We start from the raw sequence: 25,537 nt of genomic DNA, 5'->3' as shown, positions 1-25,537 counted from the left end.
TTAGCATTCAGCAGGCAACATTTTCACAAAAACCAGAAAAGCATTCAAATAAAATCATTTACCTTTGAAGAACTTCGGATGTTTTCAATGAGGAGACTCTCAGTTAGATAGCAAATGTTCAGTTTTTCCTGAAAGATTATTTGTGCAGGAGAAATCGCTCCGTTTTCTGCGTCATGTTTGGCTACCAAAAAAAAAGAAAGTTCAGTCATCATAACGCCAAACTTTTTTCCAAATTAACTCCATAATATCGACTGAAACATGGAAAACGTTGTTTAGAATCAATCCTCAAGGTGTTTTTCACATATCTCTTCATGATATATCGTTCGTGGAAGTCTCCTCTCTCCTCTCAAATCACTGGATGACTGTGTGCAGCTTGTAGATTACGCAGCAATTTCACCAAACGACACCGGGCGGACACCTGGTAAATGTAGTCTCTTATGGCCAATCTTCCAATGATATGCCTACAAATACGTCACAATGCTGCAGACACCTTGGAGAAACGATAGAATAGGCAGGCTCATTCCTGGCGCATTCACAGCCATATAAGGAGACATTGGCAAACAGAGCCTAAAAAATCCTGCTATTTTCCTGTTTGAAGTTTCATCTTGTTTTTGCCTGTAGCATCAGTTCTGGCACTCACAGATAATATCTTTGCAGTTTTGGAAACGTCAGAGTGTTTTCTTTCCAAAGCTGTCAATTATATGGTCCTTCTGTAGCTCAGTTGGTAGAGCATGGCGCTTGTAACGCCAGGGTAGTGGGTTCGATTCCCGGGACCACCCATACGTAGAATGTATGCACACATGACTGTAAGTCGCTTTGGATAAAAGCGTCTGCTAAATGGCATATATTATTATTATATTATATGCATAGTCGAGCATCTTTTTGTGACAAAATATTGCTCTTAAAACGGGCACGTTTTTTTATCCAATAATGAAATAGCGCCCCCATAGGTTGAAGAGGTTAAAAACATTAGAGGAAAGATGGTTATAAACACTGAAGGAAAGAGTTATAAACAGTAAAGAAATATAGTTATAAACACTAGAGGAAAGATAGTTATAAACACTAGAGGAAAGATAGTTAAAAACACTGGAGGAAAGATAGTTATGAACACTAGAGGAAAGGTAGTTAAAAACACTAGAAGAAAGATAGTTACAGTGGGGCAAAAAAGTATTTAGTCAGCCTGTAACGGAGTTCGTTTGTCGAAAGAGAGTCGGACCAAAATGCGGTGTGGTTGTTACTCATGTTCTTTAATGAATGATCGCGATACATGAAATAACTATAATAAATACAAAAACAACAAACGGAACGTGAAAACCTATACAGCCTGTCTGGTGAACACTAACACAGAGACAGGAACAATCACCCACGAAATACACAGTGAAACCCCGGCTACCTAAATATGGTTCCCAATCAGAGACAACGAGAATCACCTGACTCTGATTGAGAACCGCCTCAGGCAGCCAAACCTATGCTACACCCCTACTCAGCCGCAATCCCAATGCCTACAAAACCCCAATACGAAACACAACATTAAAACCCATGTCGCACCCTGGCCTAACCAAATATATAACGAAAACACAAAACACTATGACCAAGGCGTGACAGAACCCCCCCCCCCCTAAGGTGCGGACTCCCGGACGCACCTCACAACATTAGGGAGGGTCCGGGTGGGCGTCTGTCCATGGTGGCGGCTCTGGCTCGGGACGTGGACCCCACTCCATTAATGTCATAGTTCCTCCCCTTCGCGTCCTGGGATAATCCACCCTCGCCGCCGACCATGGCCTAATAGTCCTCACCCAGAACCCCACTGAACTGAGGGGCAGCTCGTGACTGAGGGGCAGCTCGGGACTGAGGGGCAGCTCGGGACTGAGGGGAATCCCGGGACTGAGGGGAATCCCAGTACTGAGATGAAGCCCAGTACTGAGATGAAGCTCAGGCAGGTAGTAGGCTCCGGTAGATCCTGGCTGGCTGGCGGATCTGGAAGATTCTGGTTGACTGGCAGATCTGGAAGAGACTGGTTGACTGGCAGATCTGGAAGAGACTGGTTGACTGGCAGATCTGGAAGAATCTGGTTGACTGGCAGATCTGGAAGATCATGGCTGACTGGCGGATCTAGCTGCTTTGGCTGCTCCATGCAGACTGACAGCTCTGGCTGCTCCATGTAGACTGGCAGCTCTGGCTGCTCCATGCAGATTGACAGCTCTGGCTGCTCCATGCAGACTGGCAGCTTTGTGCAGACTGACAGCTCTGGCTGCTCCATGCAGACTGGCAGCTCTGGCTGCTCCATGCAGACTGGCAGCTCTGGCTGCTCCATGTAGACTGGCAGCTCTATGCAGACTGGCAGCTCTGGCTGCTCCATGCAGTCTGGCAGCTCAGGCTGCTCCGAACAGGCAGGAGGCTCCGGCAGCGCTGTAGAGGAGGACGGCTCTGGAAGGGCTGAACAGATGGGAGACTCCGACAGCGCAGGAGGGAAGGAAGGCTCTGGCTGTGCTGAACAGGTTTGGCGCACTGAAGGCCTGGTGCGTGGTGCTGGAACTGGTGATACTGGATCGAGGACACGCACAGGAAGCCTGGTGCGGGGAGCTGCTACCGGAGGACTGGTGTGTGGAGGTGGCTCTGGATAGACCGGACCGTGCAGGCGCACTGGTGCTCTTGAGCACCGAGCCTGCCCAACCTTACCTGGCTCGATGCCCACTCTAGCCCGGCCAATACGAAGAGCTGGTATGAACCGCACCGGGCTATGCACCCGCACTGGAAACACTGTGCGCTCCATAACATAACACGGTGCCTACCCGGTCTCTCTAGCCCCCCGATAAGCACAGGGAGTTTGTGCAGGTCTCCTACCTGGCATAGCCATACTCCCTGTAAGCCCCCTGAGCCCCCTCCCAATACATTTTTGGGGCTGCTTTTCGGGCTTCCTTGCCAACCGTGTTCCCTCGTATCGTCGGCTCCTATCTTCGGCTGCCTCTGCTCTCCTAAGTGCCTCCACCTGTTCCCATGGGAGGCGATCTCTTCCGGCCAGTATCTCCTCCCACGTGTAACAACCTTTGCCATCCAACACGTCTTCCCATGTCCATTCTCCGAATAATTCATCCTCCTTTCGCTGCTCCTGCTGTTGCTGCCTGTTACCACGCCGCTCGGTCCGTGTGTGGTGGGTGATTCTGTAACGGCGTTCGTTTGTCGAAAGGGAGTCGGACCAAAATGCAGCGTGGTTGTTACTCATGTTCTTTAATGAATGATCGCGATACATGAAATAACTATAATAAATACAAAAACAACAAACGGAACGTGAAAACCTATACAGCCTGTCTGGTGAACACTAACACAGAGACAGGAACAATCACCCACGAAATACACAGTGAAACCCCGGCTACCTAAATATGGTTCCCAATCAGAGACAACGAGAATCACCTGACTCTGATTGAGAACCGCCTCAGGCAGCCAAACCTATGCTACACCCCTACTCAGCCGCAATCCCAATGCCTACAAAACCCCAATACGAAACACAACATTAAAACCCATGTCACACCCTGGCCTGACCAAATATATAACGAAAACACAAAACACTATGACCAAGGCATGAAACAGCCACCAATTGTGCAAGTTCTCTCACTTAAAAAATGAGAGAGGCCTGTAATTTTCATCATAGGTACACTTCAACCATGACAGACAAAATTAGAAAAAAAATCCAGAAAATCACGTTGTAGGATTTTAATGAATTAATTTGCAAATTGTGGTGGAAAATAAGTATTTGGTCAATAACAAAAGTTTATCTCAATACTTTGTTATATACCCTTTGCTGGCAATGACAGAGGTCAAATGTTTTCTGTAAGTCTTCACAAGGTTTTCACACACTGTTGCTGGTATTTTGGCCCATTCCTCCATGCAGATCTCCTCTAGAGCAGTGATGTTTTGGGGCTGTTGCTGGGCAACACGGACTTTCAACTCCCTCCAAAGATTTTCTATGGGGTTGAGATCTGGAGATCTGGCTAGACCACTCCAGGACCTTGAAATGCTTCTTACGAAGCCACTCCTTCGTTGCCCGGGCGGTGTGTTTGGGATCATTGTCATGCTGAAAGACCCAGCCACGTTTCATCTTCAATGCCCTTGCTGATGGAAGGAGGTGTTCACTCAAAATCACATGGTACATGGCCCCATTCATTCTTTCCTTTACACGGATCAGTCGTCCTGGTCCCTTTGCAGAAAAACAGCCCCAGAGCATGATGTTTCCACCCCCATGCTTCACAGTAGGTATGGTGTTCTTTGGAAGCAACTCAGCATTCTTTGTCCTCCAAACACGACGAGTTGAGTTTTTACCAAAAAGTTATATTTTGGTTTCATCTGACCATATGACATTCTCCCAATCTTCTTCTGGATCATCCAAATGCTCTCTAGCAAACTTCAGACGGGCCTGGACATGTACTGGCTTAAGCAGGGGGACACGTCTGGCACTGCAGGATTTGAGTCCCTGGCAGCATAGTGTGTTACTGATGGTAGGCTTTGTTACTTTGGTCCCAGCTCTCTGCAGGTCATTCACTAGGTCCCCCGTGTGGTTCTGGGATTTTTGCTCACTGTTCTTGTGATCATTTTGACCCCACGGGGTGAGATCTTGCGTGGAGCCCCAGATTGAGGGAGTCTGTCAGTGGTCTTGTATGTCTTCAATTTTCTAATAATTGCTCCCACAGTTGATTTCTTCAAACCAGGCTGCTTAGCTATTGCAGATTCAGTCTTCCCAGCCTGGTGCAGGTCTACAATTTTGTTTCTGGTGTCCTTTCACAGCTCTTTGGTCTTGGCCATAGTGGAGTTTGGAGTGTGACTGTTTGAGGTTGTGGACAGATGTATTTTATACTGATAACAAGTTCAAACAGGTGCCATTAATACAGGTAACGAGTGGAGGACAGAGGAGCCTCTTAAAGAAGAAGTTATAGGTCTGTGAGAGCCAGACATCTTGCTTGTTTGTAAGTGACCAAATACTTATTTTCCACCATAATTTGCAAATAAATTCATTAAAAATTCTACAATGTGATTTTCTGGATTGATTTTTTTTCTCATTTTGTCTGTCATAGTTGAAGTGTACCTATGATGAAAATTACAGGCCTCTCTCATCTTTTTAAGTGGGAGAACTTGCACAATTGGTGGCTGACTAAATACTTTTTTGCCCCACTGTATTAACAGTAGAGGAAAGATAATTATAAACACTAGCGGAAAGATAGTTATAAACACTAAAGGAAAGATAGTTATAAACACATGTCATTTTGAGAAAATGGCCGATGAAGATAGGCTAATGCAATTAAAATGTACGTTCCATAAATATGACCATTTGTTTCACAGGAATGAAACTCTTGTTCATATATCACTTCGAATCTGAAAAATAAAAATCAAATCTACCTTTTATAAATACATTTGCATGTTTAATACATTTGTTTCAGGCAATAGAGCATATGCTTTGAATACTGGTCTGTTGGACAAATATTCCGTTTTGGGCAAATTCTCATATCACTTTACTCAATTTGTCACAGACAAGAATTTTGTATGGCTGTTGAAATATGCAGAACAGTAATCAGCTATGCCTGCCCCAAATGTAAGGCCCTCTTTGAGCTGTTGCTGGTGACGCTGTCAGGAATCCCGTTTCCTGAGTCTGTTTTTTGCCTGTGTTCTGTCCTGGAGTGTTTTTTCCGGCGTCCTGGAACGCACCCTGTCTGGTTGCCGGGCAATGTAGCCAGTTGGGAGTTCTGATTACCCGCACCTGTATCCCATCAGCTATCTGCACACCTGGTCCTGATCATCATCTCTCCTCTTCATAAGCCCGGACCTGACATCCATTCCCTGCCGGATCGTTAGCCATGAACAGTATGTTGTGCCATAGTATCAGCCTCAAGTTGGATAGAATTTGTTTTGTTGTTTTTTATGTATTGCTTGCCTTAAACTTACCTCCGTTTGTTCTGTCTTCAGTTACTCACCCGGATCATTTACCCCATTCCCGCCTGGTCGTCGGAGGATTCCGCTACCCCATTGGATCCACCTATTTACTCCCATCAACTCACCACCGCTGCCTGCTACGCTACCTGGATATATCTACTCATTCACATTCACTTGTAAATAAATACTCACCTTCTTCCTACTCTTCTTGTCCTGGTCTGCTTCTGGGTTCGATTTTGAAAGAACGTGACAGACGCGTTACTTTCTTGACTGTGTCATGGGACCTGCGACCACGCTTGGCACACTCCATTGAAGCAGCATCAGCTGTCACAACTCTCCCAATCTCTGATTGCTCCAGTGTCACCAAAGTGCTATCAATCCACAATTTGTTCATCACATTTGTTATAGCAGTGGCTCCCTCAATGTGGCTACTGCCATAGAGCCTGCTCCGTCAATGCGGCTTTTGCCCACGAAGACAGTTTTGGGGCATCACGACCATATTACAGAGTTCAGACATTTATTTGCATTCTGGGTTCCTCCGTGCTACATTATTTTGAGGACGTTATCATTTGACATCCTATGATATACAGGTACCATTTTCTGTGCAACCTCAATATTGAAAAATGTATGGCCTCCAAGGTTTTTGTGACGGGGTGAATCTTTACCATTTTCTATGGCTCACTGGTACTAGCACCAATGCACACACCTATCCCGTAGCTGGAAGTGAATCCTTTCTTGAGCCAAGTGCCATCAAAGGATACATGAATGTCTATGATGGCATCCTCATCCTCCTTCAGAAACTCTGCTATGTCTGGGTCTATATCTGCGTATGCACTTCTAATTATCTTTGCAGCGCTCTCCATTGACTGTAGCCCTCTCTGAATCTCTGAAACTAAAGTGGGGGGAAAAGTACTTATGTCTGTCGACATTACAGACATAACTGCAGGACTAAATATTAGCATACGAGCATGTATTTACTTTATGTAAAGCTAATTTCTCACTAATCACATTTGGCTATAGCCCAATGAGACTGTAGGCCTATGTGAGTCTCATTGTATAGTTATGTTTTCCTATCACTCTGTTTTATTCACTTTGAATACATTTGCTGGAGCAAGGACATTAATATTCATACACAACAAGTCACCTGGCAATACTGGGCCACTCTCCCTTTTTATTTACCTGTCATTCTCCTCTCATGTCTCTGATATGAGCTGAGACGCAGGGAAGGAATCCCTAGGACGTTGCTTATTTTCTTTAGAGCTGCATAACCAAGTCCAAGTTTGTGAGCTAGAAGAACCATCCTCACATTTAAATCAAATACCACATCTCCCCTGGAGCACTCCTGCAGCCTGGATGAAATGTAAACACTCCTCCTAAATACATCCCGATCACCTTCACAGTCTGCACATTCTATCATGACAGAATTACAGAATCACTGGTTGATGAAGTCTATGGTGATTTTCAGTCCAGTGTTTAGACACTTCAAATAATGTACAAGTTGTTTTTTTGGAGACGTGGAATAAAAGCCACTGTTGGCTGGCTGCTGTCTGGTTGATCGCTGCTAGTTGTCATCTTCATCTCAACTAATTTGCGTCTCAATGTGCTGCTGCTGGCTACCTCCTTTTCCTGCTCTACCTGTACTGCCACTGCCTCGATCGGCGGATCAGGCACATTGTTTCTGTCATTCACTGCTTTTCTCGCATTGGCTAACTGAGGTCGTCTATTTTTATGCACATACTGTAGGTATATTCTTCGAGATTTTCTCATTTACTCTCTCTTTACGTTGATTCTTCGCAGGAGATATTTTCAAACAGGGAAGTGCTGCGCAGCACTTGAGGCATTTTAACCAATCAGGTTGCCGGAAAGGGCCTTTAAATGCCAGTAACCAATCGGATGTCATGAAAAGACTAATCTTTCAGCACGAAGCACTACTTCTACAAAGGATATAGCCATGTATGGACTAGCTAACGATATGCTCCGGAAAAAAAGCTTTTAATTTAACATGGAGAGTTTTAAAAATAGCGGTTGAAGTTCTACATGAAACATGCTATCAAGAACAACATTTATGTTACGTGTAGTTGACGTAGTTGAGATAAAATTATACAAATAAAGTATTGTGCTCATAAACCCAGGGTCATTACAGTATTTCTATACATTTTTGCCTATTTATTTGTACATTTTATGAAAGTAGGGAAGTTATGGTTGCAAAATATCCCAAATTTTGAAAATTGACCAATGGAAGCAAAATCACAATTTTTGCCTGTGGTGCCTGGCCTTAAAACCGCTAGAGGAAAGATAGTTATCAACACTAGCGGAAAGATAGTTATAAACACTAGAGGAAAGATAGTTATCAACACTAGCGGAAAGATAGTTATCAACACTAGCGGAAAAATAGTTATCAACACTAGCGGAAAAATTGTTATAAACACTAGAGGAAAGATAGTTATAAACACTAGAGGAAAGATAGTTATAAACGCTAGAGGAAATATAGTTATAAGCACTAGAGGAAAGATAGTTATAAACACTAGAGGAAAGATAGTTATAAAAACTAGAGGAAAAATAGTTATAAACTCTACAGGAAAGATAGTTATAAACACTGGAGGAAAGATAGTTATAAACGCTAGAGGAAAGATATTTATAAACACTAGAGGAAAGATAGTTATAAACACTAGAGGAAAGATAGTTATAAACGCTAGAGGAAATATAGTTATAAAAACTAGAGGACAGATAGTTAAAAACTCTACAGGAAAGATAGTTATAAACACTAGAGGAAAGATAGTTATAAACACTAGATGAAAGATAGCTATAAACGCTAGAGGAAATATAGTTATAAAAACTAGAGGACAGATAGTTAAAAACACTAGAGGATGGGATGTAACCCCTTCTGGTGTGTATAACTTTATGTCCTCCACACAGTCGTCTCAGGCAGATAATGAGCTTGCTTGGCTTGAGGCCTGACCGTAAAAGCAACATGTTAGGATACAACTGTTGTTTCTGGCCTCAAGCTCAGTACCAGTACTACCATCGAGTCACTGACACAAATAACCATATGCTGACTTTCCCCCAAATGGCTTCTTCAGTTGTGCGTTGTGTTTCTGTAATTAATTCAAGTAAATGTGCGTTCATTGTGAAATTAACCTCTGCTATTATTTAGTTGGAATTGAGTGTTCAAAATTGTAAATTGATTCAAATGTATTTAAAATGTGTTTTCACTTGTTCCTTTGCAGGCGAGGATGACAGCTTGGCCCTCAAGGGGAAACTGACCGTGGGGGACATCTTTAGGAAGAACTTCAAGGTTCACGACCCTGAGGCCAAGTGGATCAACAGTGAGTACTCTATTGATGTCGTAGAGGGGTGGTCATGAGACATCCATATGGGTGATACGTCATGTATTCACTGTGGACATTCAAACAGGGTCATACATTTCCCACCAAAAGGTAAACCAGTGGAACCAGTGTTTTTCTGAGACTACTTTCTCAGCCAAGCCTTTAGATGACAGCAATTAGAACTAGCTACGTGTGCCTGCGTGTGTGTGTGTGCCAGCCAGTGTGTAGGAGTCAGTATAGTCAAAAAAATGTCAAGGATTACAGGGGTTGACAGGACTTGCTCTATCCTCTTGTGTAAAACAGTGAAAGAGTGCGTGAAGTCTCCAGTCGATCACATGAAAGTGAAGTGTGTTTTCTAGTTTTATTTTATTTTTGTAATTTTTTATTTTATTGAAGCTTTATTTAACGAGGCAAGTCAGTTAAGAACAAATTCTTATTTACAATGACGGCCTACCAAAGGGCAAAAGGCCTCCTGCGGGGATGGGGGCTGGGATTAAAATAAATACAATATAAATATAGGACAAAACACACATCAGAACAAGAGAGACAACTCTACAGAAAGAGAGACCTAAAGACAACAACATAGCAATGTTGCCTGTGAAAGAAAATAAAACTTTGACTGCAAGACACATTGCAGACACATTATATTAACCAACTGCTGGTTTTAATAGAATGATCAGGGCCTGACTCCTAGAGGCACTTTACAGCCCTTTGGCTGATTAATGAAGCAACTTTGATATAACTCATGCCTAATGAAGCTGTCTTCTCCTATCAGCCAATAGTCTCGCCTAAAGAGGGTGCAGATGGGAGAGAGTACACTGAGTATGCCCAGGCCTGTTCAAGTACTGTACAACGCTTCCTTTCTTTATTCTTCCCTTCCTCGTCCTTGATATAATCACTGATCTGACACATTTCGGCGGTTGAGATCAAAAGCCTCTAAACATACTGCTTTCACCAATTCAGTACCATCTGATCATTAGTGACTGTCTTACACCCAGTGTTTCTTGGGACACATAAAATGGTTAACAAATCTATGAAAGTGAATGAGTTGCAGTAAACAGCAAAAAAGTAGGCACTGTTTGGATGTTAACATCTGTGCTTCTTTAAAAGTCATTCTCCTCAGGAAATGTTCCTCATTGCATGAAACACCAAGCAATTAATACTCTAGTATTTTCCTGTGTCAATAGAATGCTGCGTTCTGTCACTTTGATAAGCTGGTTAATAATAGCCTCCATACATCCTCCATACTGTAGCCTACGTGGCAAGCATGAAATGGGAGTCATCTTAAAGATATGCCTTTCTACTGTAGCTGTTTATGGTTGACAGACAGCAACCTGCCTGCAGAGAAAGTCTTCTTAGGGACCCTGTAGATGCAGCTGCCAAAGATGGAAAGAGACTAGAGGTTCATTATCGAATGATTATTTGATGTACGTTAGCATGTCATATTCATTTAGCGATGTGCTGAACGCCGAGCATTCAGAACTTGCAATTATTGGCTTTCGATGACAGGTCTGGAATTTACATTTTTTGTAAACCTAATTTAACCTGGAATTATATATTTTTCGACGTTGTTGAGCCATCTATCAATTTCCTGGGAGACATTTGTAATTTCACCTCTAGAATTTATAATGAGTCAATGAGTTTATTTTGTTGCTGATAAGTCCAAATCCTTTTGGGGGTATTTTATGGCAATATAAGCTGAGTTCATTATAAATTCAGACAGCACAAGCTACTCATGGTGTTGCGATTTGAATACCCCTGCGGCCTTGTTTTATCACAATCTTTAACAGTAACCAGTGGTGTAAAGTACTTAAGTAATATTACTTTCAAGTACCACTTCAGTCATTTTTTGGGGTGTCTTTACTCTACTATTTCTATTTTTGAGAACTTTTATTGTAACTTCAGTACATTTCTAACGAAAATAATCTACTTTTTACTCCATACATTTTCCCTGACACCCAAAGTTACATTTTGAATGCTTAGCAGGACAGGAAAATTATCCGTTCACGCACTTATCAAGAGAACATCCCTGGTCATCCCTACTGCCTCTGATCTAGCCGCCTTACTAAACACAAGTTTATCCCAATAATCTATAAAAGTAAACTTGTTTCATCACAATCCATAACAGTAACCTTGTTTCATCACAATCTATTAATAGGTTGAACCTCCGTCACTCGGTTGCGTCATGCCATTGTTATGAACGTTCTCAAGCCATCCTCTATCAGCGGCGCCATAGTGGTGCCCTAAAGTGGTGATAAGCCCAGTCATTCTGGACGGATGCTAACTACTGTTAGTCTAAATTACACTATATTGCCTGGAGTAAAATAGTTAGTAGGAGACAACTTTTCCAGCATTATTATGTCGTCAAAATTACTTTAGACAGATGCCAATGTTGTAAATGTTTTTCCCCCTTCGGATGACCAGGTGGCGAATCGCATCTCTGCATGTCTGGCAGACATATCAGTGTGGATGACGGATCACCACCTCAAGCTGAACCTCGGCAAGACGGAGCTGCTCTTCCTCCCGGGGAAGGACTACCCGTTCCATGATCTCGCCATCACGGTTGACAACTCCATTGTGTCCTCCTCCCAGAGTGCTAAGAACCTTGGCGTGATCCTGGACAACTCCCTGTCGTTCTCAACTAACATCAAGGCGGTGGCCCGTTCCTGTAGGTTCATGCTCTACAACATCCGCAGAGTACGACCCTGCCTCACACAGGAAGCGGCGCAGGTCCTAATCCAGGCACTTGTCATCTCCCGTCTGGATTACTGCAACTCGCTGTTGGCTGGGCTCCCTGCCTGTGCCATTAAACCCCTACAACTCATCCAGAACGCCGCAGCCCGTCTGGTGTTCAACCTTCCCAAGTTCTCTCACGTCACCCCGCTCCTCCGCTCTCTCCACTGGCTTCCAGTTGAAGCTCGCATCCGCTACAAGACCATGGTGCTTGCCTACGGAGCTGTGAGGGGAACGGCACCTCAGTACCTCCAGGCTCTGATCAGGCCCTACACCCAAACAAGGGCACTGCGTTCATCCACCTCTGGCCTGCTCGCCTCCCTACCACTGAGGAAGTACAGTTCCCGCTCAGCCCAGTCAAAACTGTTCGCTGCTCTGGCCCCCAATGGTGGAACAAACTCCCTCACGACGCCAGGACAGCGGAGTCAATCACCACCTTCCGGAGACACCTGAAACCCCACCTCTTTAAGGAATACCTAGGATAGGATAAAGTAATCCTTCTCACCCCCCTAAAAGATTTAGATGCACTATTGTAAAGTGGCTGTTCCACTGGATGTCATAAGGTGAATGCACCAAGTTGTAAGTCGCTCTGGATAAGAGCGTCTGCTAAATGACTTAAATGTAATGTAATGTAATGTAAATGTCATTTGCTAGCAAAGTTTGTCAAAAAATAGCCAGCAATGCTAACGTTAGCAAGCAAAAATCCTGTGGCCTCCCCTCAATCTTAGCTAGCTATCTAACGTTATACTGCATCTAAAGTTAATCTGGTGACATCAAAATGACACAAGTTTTACCTACTAATTATTTGCCTCCTTTTGAATGTCATTGTATTTCCAAGCCACTGTAATGCACTTTTGATGAAGTCTTCATTAGCGCTCATTGACGATGCATTGAGTAGAATGCTCAGTCTGGCATCAGTCCAACACGAATGTTCAAAACAATATTTTGACGAAACATGCAACCCATGGATAACAGTAACCTTGTTTCATCACAATCTATATCAGGAACCTTGTTTCATCACAATCTATATCAGGAACCTTGTTTTATCACAATCTATATCAGGAACCTTGTTTTATCACAAACTATAACAGGAACCTTGTTTCATCACAATCTATATCAGGAACCTTGTTTCATCACAAACTATAACAGGAACCTTGTTTCATCACAATCTATATCAGGAACCTTGTTTCATCACAATCTATATCAGGAACCTTGTTTCATCACAAACTATAACAGGAACCTTGTTTCATCACAATCTATATCAGGAACCTTGTTTCATCACAAACTATAACAGGAACCTTGTTTCATCACAATCTATATCAGGAACCTTGTTTTATCACAATCTATAACAGGAACCTTGTTTCATCACAATCTATATCAGGAACCTTGTTTCATCACAATCTATAACAGGAACCTTGTTTCATCACAATCAATATCAGGAACCTTGTTTCATCACAATCTATAACAGGAACCTTGTTTCATCACAATCTATAACAGGAACCTTGTTTCATCACAATCTATATCAGGAACCTTGTTTCATCACAATCTATAACAGGAACCTTGTTTCATCACAATCTATAACAGGAACCTTGTTTCATCACAATCAATATCAGGAACCTTGTTTCATCACAATCTATAACAGGAACCTTGTTTCATCACAATCAATATCAGGAACCTTGTTTCATCACAAACTATAACAGGGACCTTGCATCACTGTTTGCCTCCATGGAACTCTCCTACATTAGTCTGGTCCCAGATCTATTTGTGCTTTCTTGCAAGCTCCTATGGTTATTGTCATGCCAAAATGACCATATAAGTTGGCAACAGCACAAGAGATCTTGCACCAGGTTACTTCTGTATATATATTGCCCTTAAAAATGTCATCCACATTAGGCAGAAATAGCGCCTTGGCCGCCGCTTCACCACCGTTGTTATTATTTCTGTTGCAGAGCTGAGGAGCGTTGCGCAGCCTGTTAAAATAAATTGCAGCACATATTGTGCTCCTCTATCGCTCGTGCAATGATGTCCGAGGGGAAAAACTGTTCGTTGTTTGCAGTAACTTCTTTGTTGTCGTAATATTGCAAATGGACGTGGCTGTTTCACCATGAAGGATTTCAGCTTTAAAGACCCCCATCACCATTCTAAACAAATCCACCACCCATCATCATTGGATTTAGTCCGCTACATCATTTTTCTATTAGTGTAGCCCATTGATATTCTGTGTATGTCTATCTCCAGCATAAAATCACAATCAAATGCATGCAGCAAAAGCATCAACATAATTTTCATCTAGCAATGATAAATGTAAACCTGGTTCAATATTATTGCATGGTTTCTAGCAGCTGCTCTCTGTTTGAATGAAGCAGTATAACCTTGTACGGCTATACTGACCTCCACACACCGGTCGACACACACACACACACACACACACACACACAGTCCTCTCCTCCTGGCTGATGTATGCTAAACATGTAGCGAGAAGAGATTTGCTGAACGCCATCAAGCAAACAGACATGATTGGCCAAATAAGTATCTTTTAACCTTGATCAGAGCTGATGACTGACCTGGGTGGTGATTTGCCTGAGTGCAGCACCACAAGCAAAGTAGTGCCCCCTAGTGTCAAAGCTTCATTTTACAGCTTCATTTTATACAGTGCAAGTCTTTCATTATATTCAGATTATGATTTTAATGGTCTAGCCGGCCCGTGACCTTCAATACGGCCCGCGGAATCATGCTCAGATCACATAAATAATTTGAGATAGTAAAGTTTTGAAAAACGTATTTGTTATTTAAATTAAAAGCTCAATGAACACTCGCCTTTGTGTAATGATTTAGCTCCCACCGCTTGTGGGACATTTATTTTGAAGGCCCGTATAAATAACAACTGCACGGGAACAGACAGTGACTGACAGGCTGGCACAAGTTACAAATATCACAGTTACAAATAGTAGCTAGCTAGAAATTGCGCAAAAAATAGTTTTTCAAAGATTTCAAAGGAAAGTAGACAATGAATGTAGACAATGAATGTAGGGTGTTCCAGCAAGAGTGAACATCCAAATATTTCTTTATTGAAGTATCAGGAAAGCTGTATGCTTAGTGTGCAAAGAGAGCATCGCTGTCTTGAAAGACTACAACTTGTCACCACACTTCCAGGCGAAGCATGCAGAGAAATATAGGAATATGTCGTCTGAGCAGAGGGCAAGTGCATCGAAAGAGTTGCTTTCTCAGTTGCAAAAGCAGCAAGGACTTTTCAGAAAGCTGTGTTCAGCAAACAACGGAATTGCGAGAGCAAGCTATGTACTGTCCCACAAAATTGCTAAACATAGCAAGCCATTCGCTGAGGGAGAATTAATTAAAGAATGTTTAATTGACTCTGCATCAAAACTTTGCCCCGACAAGAAAGAGCTGTTTGAAAATGTTTCCCTGTCAAGATGTTGAGGACATCACAGAGAATTTGGACCAACAGTTGAAAGACAATGTAAAAGATTTCACCAATTTCTCCTTGGCCCTGGATGAGAGCAGTGATGCACATGACATGGTGCAGTTGTTGATATTCTTACGAGACATAACTCCAGACATTGAAATTACAGAAGAGCTTGCTTCAGTGCAGTCAATGAAGAGCACAACCACAGGGAAAGATTTATTGGTGGAGGTTAATAAGTGTGGGGCAAAGCTGGGACTGAGTTTTGAAAAGTTATCCAGTGTGACCACTGATAGGTGTCCAAACTTGACAGGAAAAAATGTTGGCGGTTTGAAAAGGATACAAGATCAGGTAGCTGAGCTGAACCCAGATCAGGAAATGTTTTTCCTGCATTGTATTATTCATCAGGAGGTGCTCTGAAAATCTGGTCTAAAAATTAGGCATGTTGTGGATACAGTCACTAAAGTGGTAAACTTCATAAGAGCAAACTCTTTAAACCACAGGCAGTTTGTCTCACTGTTGGAAGAGACAGAGTCGGGTCATGCAGATCTCCCCTACCACATAAATGTGACATGGCTGAGTTTGGGGAAGGTGCTTAAAAGGGTGTGGGACCTGAAGTCGGAGATTGCTGAGTTTTTGCAAATGAAAGGAAAATATGTGGATTTCCCTCAACTGCAAGGTAAAGAATAGTTGGCTGATGTTTCCTTCACCGTGAACATTATGGCCCTCATGAATGAACTGAATTCCAAACTACAAGGGAAGGGTCTTTTTGCACATCAAATGTATAGCCTTGTCAAAACCTTCAAGGGAATATTACTCCTCCTGACCAGCCAAGTAGAAGCCAACAATCTCACCCACCTTCTGACACTACTAGTCTGTTCCCTATGAGATGACCAGAGGGAGAAGTATACATCACTGCTGCGTGCTTTGAACGGTGAGTTTTCTCCTCGTTTTGAGGATTTCAAAGTGTTGGAAAATGACATGCTGTTGGTTTCCTCTCCTTTCACCTTCAATGTGGATAATACTCCCACTGACCTGCAACTTGAGCTTATCAATCTTCAGTCTGATGCAGTGATTGGAGAACTATTTAAAATAATGTCACTGACGAGGTTCTATGCATCTCTCGATGAACAAAACTTTCCAAAGATTAGGAGTCATGCTCAGATGTTTGTACTGTTTTGGTCAACCTATGTATGTGAACAGACATTTTCAGTGATGAAATATAACAAGTCAAGGCACAGATCATCTCTTACTGACTCTCAGCCATCCTGCGCATAGCGACGTCAGAAACTATACCTGACTTTACTGCTTTAGTCAATGCCCATCAGAGACTTCACTCCTCACACTGATTGAGTGTTTTAAATGTAATGTTGAGCTTTCCCTCTTTCTTGTTGTTTGTTTTTGTGTATACCCGTTAACAAGAGTTTTGTCCATGGTGCTGAATGCACAGTGTACTTTTTCCTCTGTGTAGTTCATTGCATGTTTAATAATGAAAATACCTACCAAAGGAGAACATGGATGTGGTTTATTTCTGTGTATGTTAAAAAAGTAAAATAAGTAGCAACACAGTCATGCACATGATGTATAATCCTGTAAATGCAAAAATATATTCTAATGTGGCCCTACATGGAAAATAATTGCCTAGGCCTGGTCTAGCAGCATAGCCGCGGGAAGATGTTTGGAGGTGGGGCCCAGGGGGAAAAATGTTTTGCCCGCGCTACAGACGACTATATCAGTCCACTAATAGAGGACTAGTAAAGATCCAGCGCACTACTTTTGTGAAGAAAAAAATTCCGATTTTTTCGGTTGGTGCTGCAGCACCCTCAGCACCCCTTCTTGCCCGCGGCTATGGCTAGCACAGGATTTCCCAAACTCGGTCCTCGGGACCCCAAGTGTGGCATGTTTTGCCCCGAACACTACACAGCTGATTTGAATTATCAAAGCGTGATGATTAGTTTATTATTTGAATCAGCTGTGCAGTGCTTGGGCAAAAAACTAAACGTGCTCCCCTTGGAGTCCCAAGGACCGAGTTTGGGAAACACTGGGCTAGCAGGTCATTCTAAATTCATTAGAATGGCATGAAGTGAATACAGCAGTGTCTGACCAATCCAGGCCTTCTCCTCTGTAGTCTGTGTGGTTGTGTCCCTCTTTAAAAGAAAAACTGCAATAACAAAACAAAAACTAAGTGAAGCACACTTTAACCTCAGTGACCAGTGCTAGTAATTGAATAGGAAACTATTTGAGCATAGCTAACTCAACCAACCACAACACTCTCACTGTCCTCAATAAGAAGCTTCACTATGTTCTCAATAAGAAGCTTCACTATGTCCTCAGTAAGAAGCTTCACTCTGTTCTCAATAAGAAGCTTCACTATGTCCTCAGTAAGAAGCTTCCCTATGTTCTCAATAAGAAGCTTAAATATGTCCTCAGTAAGAAGCTTCACTATGTCCTCAGTAAGAAGCTTCCCTATGTTCTCAATAAGAAGCTTAAATATGTCCTCAGTAAGAAGCTTTACTATGTCCTCAATAACAAGCTTCATTATGTCCTCAAAAAGAAGCTTCACTATGTCCTCATTCAATGTTGTGTATTAGTCGTTTCCCCACAGCAGGTATAGCAATACATATTCCTGTTAAAACAAAACCACATTCTGTGTGTTTTTAGTCTTTTCATGTTTATTGTAATTTACTTGTATTAGGGAGGCTTGACTATGGCCCCTTTCAGAGATAAGGTCGTCCTATTCAAATGGTAAACGGTTTCTTCAAGTCATGGGTTGAGGTGTAGAGCCTGGAATAAAGGAAAAGACATGGGAAAAATTTGAAGTACATGTATTTGTTTTCTTCAATAGACGTCCTCAAGATGACTAGAAAACTCAATAGAGGGTAAGTTTCCCTCCACGTATACAGTACAAAGACATGGTAATATTCCCTCCACGTATACAGTACAAAGACATGGTAATATTCCATCTGCGTATACAGTACAAAGAGATGGTAATATTCCCTCCACGTATACAGTACAAAGACATGGTAATATTCCCTCCGCGTATACAGTACAAAGAGATGGTAATATTCCCTCCACGTATACAGTACAAAGAGATGGTTAGCTTCCCTCCACGTATACAGTACAAAGAGATGGTTAGCTTCCCTCCACATATACAGTACAAAGAGATGGTTAGCTTTCCTCCACATATACAGTACAAAGAGATGGTTAGCTTCCCTCCACATATACAGTACAAAGAGTTGGTTAGCTTCCCTCCACATATACAGTACAAAGAGATGGTTAGCTTCCCTCCACGTATACAGTACAAAGACATGTGTGAATATTATTCACAATCCGACCTCTATCCTAAAAGATCAATAATATTTGTACAAACAGAAAGGATAAGGAGCAGCTTAAATAGAAACCTGAGCTGTAAATCAGGGTGCCCTCCAAGCTCGTCATCAAGCTCGAGACCCTGTGTCTCGACCCCGCCCTGTGCAACTGGGTACTGGACTTCCTGACGGGCCGCCCCCAGGTGGTGAGGGTAGGCAACAACATCTCCACCCCGCTGAGCCCCACACTGGGGCCCCACAAGGGTGCGTTCTGAGCCCTCTCCTGTACTCCCTGTTCACCCACGACTGCGTGGCCACGCACGCCTCCAACTCAATCATCAAGTTTGCGGATGACACAACAGTGGTAGGCTTGATTACCAACAACGACAAGACGGCCTACAGGGAGGAGGTGAGGGCCCTCGGAGTGTGGTGTCAGGAAAATAACCTCACACTCAACGTCAACAAAACTAAGGAGATGGAGGGAACACCCCCCTATCCACATCGATGGAACAGTAGTGGAGAGGGTAGTAAGTTTTAAGTTCCTCGGCGTACACATCACAGACAAACTGAATTGGTCCACCCACACAGACAGCATCGTGAAGAAGGCGCAGCAGCGCCTCTTCAACCTCAGGAGGCTGAAGAAATTTGGCTTGTCACCAAAAGCACTCACAAACTTCTACAGATGCACAATCGAGAGCATCCTGTCAGGCTGTATCACCGCCTGGTACGGCAACTGCTCCGCCCACAACCGTAAGGCTCTCCAGAGGGTAGTGAGGTCTGCACAACGCATCACCGGGGGCAAACTACCTGCCCTCCAGGACACCTACACCACCCGATGTCACAGGAAGGCCATAAAGATCATCAAGGACAACAACCACCCGAGCCACTGCCTGTTCACCCCGCTATCATCCAGAAGGTGAGGCCAGTACAGGTGCATCAAAGCTGGGACCTAGAGACTGAAAAACAGCTTCTATCTCAAGGCCATCAGACTGTTAAACAGCCACCACTAACATTGAGTGGCTGCTGCCAACACACTGACTCAACTCCAGCCACTTTAATAATGGGAATTGATGGGAAATGATGTAAAATATATCACTAGCCACTTTAAACAATGCTACCTAATATAATGTTTACATACCCTACATTATTCATCTCATATGTATACGTATATACTGTACTCTATATCATCTACTGCATCCTTATGTAATACATGTATCACTAGCCACTTTAACTATGCCACTTTGTTTACATACTCATCTCATATGTATATACTGCACTCAATACCATCTACTGTATCTTGCCTATGCCGCTCTGTACCATCACTCATTCATATATCTTTATGTACATATTCTTTATCCCCTTACACTTGTGTCTATAAGGTAGTAGTTTTGGAATTGTTAGCTAGATTACTTGTTGGTTATTACTGCATTGTCGGAGCTAGAAGCACAAGCATTTCGCTACACTCGCACTAACATCTGCTAACCATGTGTATGTGACAAATAACATTTGATTTGATTTGATTTTTATACATCCTGCAGGGGTCAATTCTGGGTCCTGTACTTTTTACTGTTTACATTAACAATGTTGACTTGTCTGTAAAAAAAAAATGTCACCTGCACTTTTATAATGATGATACTGTTGTGTGTACTATTGCCCCCACTGTTGACCAGGCTCTAATTTTTTATTTTTTTTACCTTTATTTTACTAGGCAAGTCAGTTAAGAACAAATTCTTATTTACAATGACGGCCTAGGAACAGTGGGTTAACTGCCTGTTCAGGGGCCTTGTCAGCTCGGGGGTTTGAACTTGCAACCTTCCGGTTACTAGTCCAACACTCTAACCACTAGGCTACCCTGCCACCCTGTATTTGAACTACAGTCTGCCTTCATTGTTTTACAAAAAAACAAATCAAATATGTTTTTATGCTAACAGATCCCTCTGTACGTATTAAATTATAGTTCAATTATAGTTTGCCCCCACGCTTATAAGCTATGTGTTTGTGGATTGACTGAAGTGAATCAACCTATGGCAGCCAAGGTGATAATGGCTGGGATACATTTAGCTTGTTTTTGCTGATCTCCAAATAGCATTTTAAAGTTTTAAAATTGTATAGAAATGCAGTAAAATTGCTTCAACTTTCTTAAAATGTCTTGGGGGGGGTGTTAATAGCCCATTAGCTATACAAATATCAAATCAAATCAAATCAAATTTTATTTGTCACATACACATGGTTAGCAGATGTTAAATGCGAGTGTAGCGAAATGCTTGTGCTTCTAGTTCCGACAATGCAGTGATAACCAACAAGTAATCTAACTAACAATTCCAAAACTACTGTCTTATACACAGTGTAAGGGGATAAGGAATATGTACATAAGGATATATGATTGAGTGATGGTACAGAGCAGCATACAGTAGATGGTATCGAGTACAGTATATACATATGAGATGAGTGTGTAGACAAAGTAAACAAAGTGGCATAGTTAAAGTGGCTAGTGATACATGTGTTACATAAGGATGCAGTCGATGATGTAGAGTACAGTATATACATATGCATATGAGATGAATAATGTAGGGTAAGTAACATTATATAAGGTAGCATTGTTTAAAGTGGCTAGTGATATATTTACATAATTCCCATCAATTCCCATTATTAAAATGGCTGGAGTTGGGTCAGTGTCAATGACAGTGTGTTGGCGGCAGCCACTCACTGTTAGTGGTGGCTGTTTAACAGTCTGATGGCCTTGAGATAGAAGCTGTTTTTCAGTCTCTCGGTCCCAGCTTTGATGCACCTGTACTGACCTCGCCTTCTGGATGATAGCGGGGTGAACAGGCAGTGGTTCGGGTGGTTGATGTCCTTGATGATCTTTATGGCCTTCCTGTAACAACGGGTGGTGTAGGTGTCCTGGAGGGCAGGTAGTTTGCCCCCGGTGATGCGTTGTGCAGTCCTCACTACCCTCTGGAGAGCCTTACGGTTGAGGGCGGAGCAGTTGCCGTACCAGGCGGTGATACAGCCCGCCAGGATGCTCTCGATTGTGCATCTGTAGAAGTTTGTGAGTGCTTTTGGTGACAAGCCGAATTTCTTCAGCCTCCTGAGGTTGAATAGGCGCTGCTGCGCCTTCTTCACGACGCTGTCAGTGTGAGTGGACCAATTCAGTTTGTCTGTGATGTGTATGCCGAGGAACTTAAAACTAGCTACCCTCTCCACTACTGTTCCATCGATGTGGATAGGGGGTGTTCCCTCTGCTGTTTCCTGAAGTCCACAATCATCTCCTTAGTTTTGTTGACGTTGAGTGTGAGGTTATTTTCCTGACACCACACTCCGAGGGCCCTCACCTCCTCCCTGTAGGCCGTCTCGTCGTTGTTGGTAATCAAGCCTACCACTGTTGTGTCGTCCGCAAACTTGATGATTGAGTTGGAGGCGTGCGTGGCCACGCAGTCGTGGGTGAACAGGGAGTACAGGAGAGGGCTCAGAACGCACCCTTGTGGGGCCCCCGTGTTGAGGATCAGCGGGGAGGAGATGTTGTTGCCTACCCTCACCACCTGGGGGCGGCCCGTCAGGAAGTCCAGTACCCAGTTGCACAGGGCGGGGTCGAGACCCAGGGTCTCGAGCTTGATGACGAGCTTGGAGGGTACTATGGTGTTGAATGCCGAGCTGTAGTCGATGAACAGCATTCTCACATAGGTATTCCTCTTGTCCAGGTGGGTTAGGGCAGTGTGCAGTGTGGTTGAGATTGCATCGTCTGTGGACCTATTTGGGCGGTAAGCAAATTGGAGTGGGTCTAGGGTGTCAGGTAGGGTGGAGGTGAGATGGTCCTTGACTAGTCTCTCAAAGCACTTCATGATGACGGAAGTGAGTGCTACGGGGCGGTAGTCGTTTAGCTCAGTTACCTTAGCTTTCTTGGGAACAGGAACAATGGTGGCCCTCTTGAAGCATGTGGGAACAGCAGACTGGTTTAGGGATTGATTGAATATGTCCGTAAACACACCGGCCAGCTGGTCTGCGCATGCTCTGAGGGCGCGGCTGGGGATGCCGTCTGGGCCTGCAGCCTTGCGAGGGTTAACACGTTTAAATGTCTTACTCACCTCGGCTGCAGTGAAGGAGAGACCGCATGTTTCCGTTGCAGGCCGTGTCAGTGGCACTGTATTGTCCTCAAAGCGGGCAAAAAGTTATTTAGTCTGCCTGGGAGCAAGACATCCTGGTCCGTGACTGGGCTGGATTTCATCTTGTAGTCCGTGATTGACTGTAGACCCTGCCACATGCCTCTTGTGTCTGAGCCGTTGAATTGAGATTCCACTTTGTCTCTGTACTGACGCTTAGCTTGTTTAATAGCCTTGCGGAGGGAATAGCTGCACTGTTTGTATTCAGTCATGTTGCCAGACACCTTGCCCTGATTAAAAGCAGTGGTTCGCGCTTTCAGTTTCACGCGAATGCTGGCATCAATCCACGGTTTCTGGTTAGGGAATGTTTTTATCGTTGCTATGGGAACGACATCTTCGACGCAAGTTCTAATGAACTCGCACACCGAATCAGCGTATTCGTCAATATTCCCATCTGACGCAATACGAAACATGTCCCAGTCCACGTGATGGAAGCAGTCTTGGAGTGTAGAGTCAGCTTGGTCTGACCAGCGTTGGACAGACCTCAGCGTGGGAGCCTCTTGTTTTAATTTCTGCCTGTAGGCAGGGATCAGCAAAATGGAGTCGTGGTCAGCTTTTCCGAAAGGGGGCGGGGCAGGGCCTTATATGCGTCGCGGAAGTTAGAGTAACAATGATCCAAGGTTTTACCACCCCTGGTTGCGCAATCGATATGCTGATAAAATTTAGGGAGTCTTGTTTTCAGATTGGCTTTGTTAAAATCCCCAGCTACAATGAATGCAGCCTCCGGATAAATGTTTTCCAGTTTGCAAAGAGTTAAATAAAGTTCGTTCAGAGCCATCGATGTGTCTGCTTGGGGGATATATACGGCTGTGATTATAATCGAAGAGAATTCTCTTGGAAGATAATGCGGTCTACATTTGATTGTGAGGAATTCTAAATCAGGTGAACAGAAGGATTTGAGTTCCTGTATGTTTCCTTCATCACACCATGTCCCGTTAGTCATGAGGCATACGCCCCCGCCACTCTTCTTACCAGAGAGATGTTTGTTTCTGTCCGCGCGATGCGTGGAGAAACCCGTTGGCTGCACCGCCCTGGATAGCGTCTTCCCAGTAAGCCATGTTTCCGTAAAGCAAAGAACGTTACAGTCTCTGATGTCCCTCTGGAATGCTACCCTTGCTCGGATTTCATCAACCTTATAGCTGCTATACTCACAGTAACTCAGCACCAGGATTAAAAACTATAATCTAACACATACGGAGGGACCTGGTAGCACAACAAATATTTAATTAACAAAAGGTAAACAAATAGGTTTGCTTTAAAGATAATTTTGCCATGGGGTGGGGAGACGGTTTCGCAGTTTTAAAAGCAAATTTACTGCAATTCTAAACATTTTGCCATGACTTAAGCCATGCTAATATGATATCTGAATGAGAGTGACTAACAAAATCAATGTGGGCCCCTGGGCGCGTGCGCTGCATGCCAGGTCGGTAATCTGGACATGATTACTACAAGTTTAGATAGCTGGCAAGACTAACTACACTAATGAACTTTTAAAAAGTGTCTTTACTGGCATAGGCTAATTACAGTACCTTCAGAAAGTATTCACACCCCTTGGCTTTTTCCACATTGTTGTGTTACAATTTTTATTTATAAAAAAAATAATTCAAAATTAAAAGCTGAAATGTCTTGAGTCAATAAGTATTCAACTCCTTTGTTATGCCAAGCCTAAATATGTTCAAGAGTAAAAATTCACATAAAATGTTTTTGCTTAACAAGTCCCATAAGTTGCATGGACTCTGTGTGCAATAATAGTGTTTAGCATGCTTTTTTAATGACTACCTCATCTCTGTACCTCACACATACAATTATCTGTAAGGTACGTCAGAGGTGCAGTACATTTCAAACACAGATTCAACCACAAAGACCAGGGAGGTTTTCCAATGACTCGCAAAAAATGACACTTCATGGTAGAAAGGTTCAAAAAAGAAGACATTGAATATTTTTTACATTTGATTTAACCTTTATTTAACCAGGTAGACCAGTTGAGAACAAGTTCTCATTTCAAGTAGTGCGACAAAAAACAACAACACAGAGTTACACATGAGGTAAACAAAAGTACAGTAAATAACAATAGAAAAATCTATATACAGTGTGTGCAAATGGAGTAAGGAGGTAAAGCAATAAATAAGCCATAGTAGCGAAGTAATGACAATTTAGCAAATTAACACTGGAGTGATAGATGTGCAGGTGATGATGTGCAAGCAGAAATACTGGTGTGCAAAAGAGCAAAAAAAGTAAATAAAAACAATATGGGCATGAGGTAGGTAGTTGGATGGGCTATTTACAGATGGGCTGTGTACAGCTGCAGCGATGGGTGAGCTGCTCAGATAGCTGATGCTTAAAGTTAGTGAGGGAGATATAAGTCTCCTACTTCAGCGATTTTTGCAATTCGGTTCCAGTCATTGGCAGCAGAGAACTGCAAGGAAAAGAGGCCAAAGCAGGTGTTGGCTTTGGGGATGACCAGTGAGATATACCTGCTGGAGCGCCTGCTACAGGGTGGGTGTTTTTATGGTGAACAGTGAGCTGAGATAAGGCAGAGCTTTACCTAGCAAAGACTTATAGTTGACCTGGAGTCAGTGGGCATGGCGACGAATATGTAGCAAGAGCCAGCCAACAAGAGCATACAGGTCGCAGTGGGGGGTGGTATATGGGGCTTTGGTGATGAAACGGATG

At 43.2% G+C, this 25,537-nt stretch overlaps 1 protein-coding gene across 5 annotated transcripts in view; it reads left to right on the top strand.

Moving 5' to 3' along the window:
* LOC118382565 (dipeptidyl aminopeptidase-like protein 6) overlaps positions 1–25,537 on the top strand; it is a 337,979-nt gene that overhangs the window by 256,909 nt on the left and 55,533 nt on the right. For all 5 annotated transcript variants that reach the window (XM_052503586.1, XM_052503605.1, XM_052503594.1 and 2 more), the window contains one exon: positions 9,147–9,245. In XM_052503586.1, the coding sequence (XP_052359546.1) occupies positions 9,147–9,245 (99 nt within the window). The remainder of the gene's footprint in view (positions 1–9,146; positions 9,246–25,537) is intronic.

This window comes from Oncorhynchus keta, chromosome 4 (genome assembly GCF_023373465.1).
Source record: "Oncorhynchus keta strain PuntledgeMale-10-30-2019 chromosome 4, Oket_V2, whole genome shotgun sequence".
Lineage (NCBI taxonomy): Eukaryota > Metazoa > Chordata > Actinopteri > Salmoniformes > Salmonidae > Oncorhynchus > Oncorhynchus keta.
The sequence above is the reverse complement of the archived record's forward strand: the minus strand, read 5'-3'. Positions and strand labels throughout refer to the sequence as shown.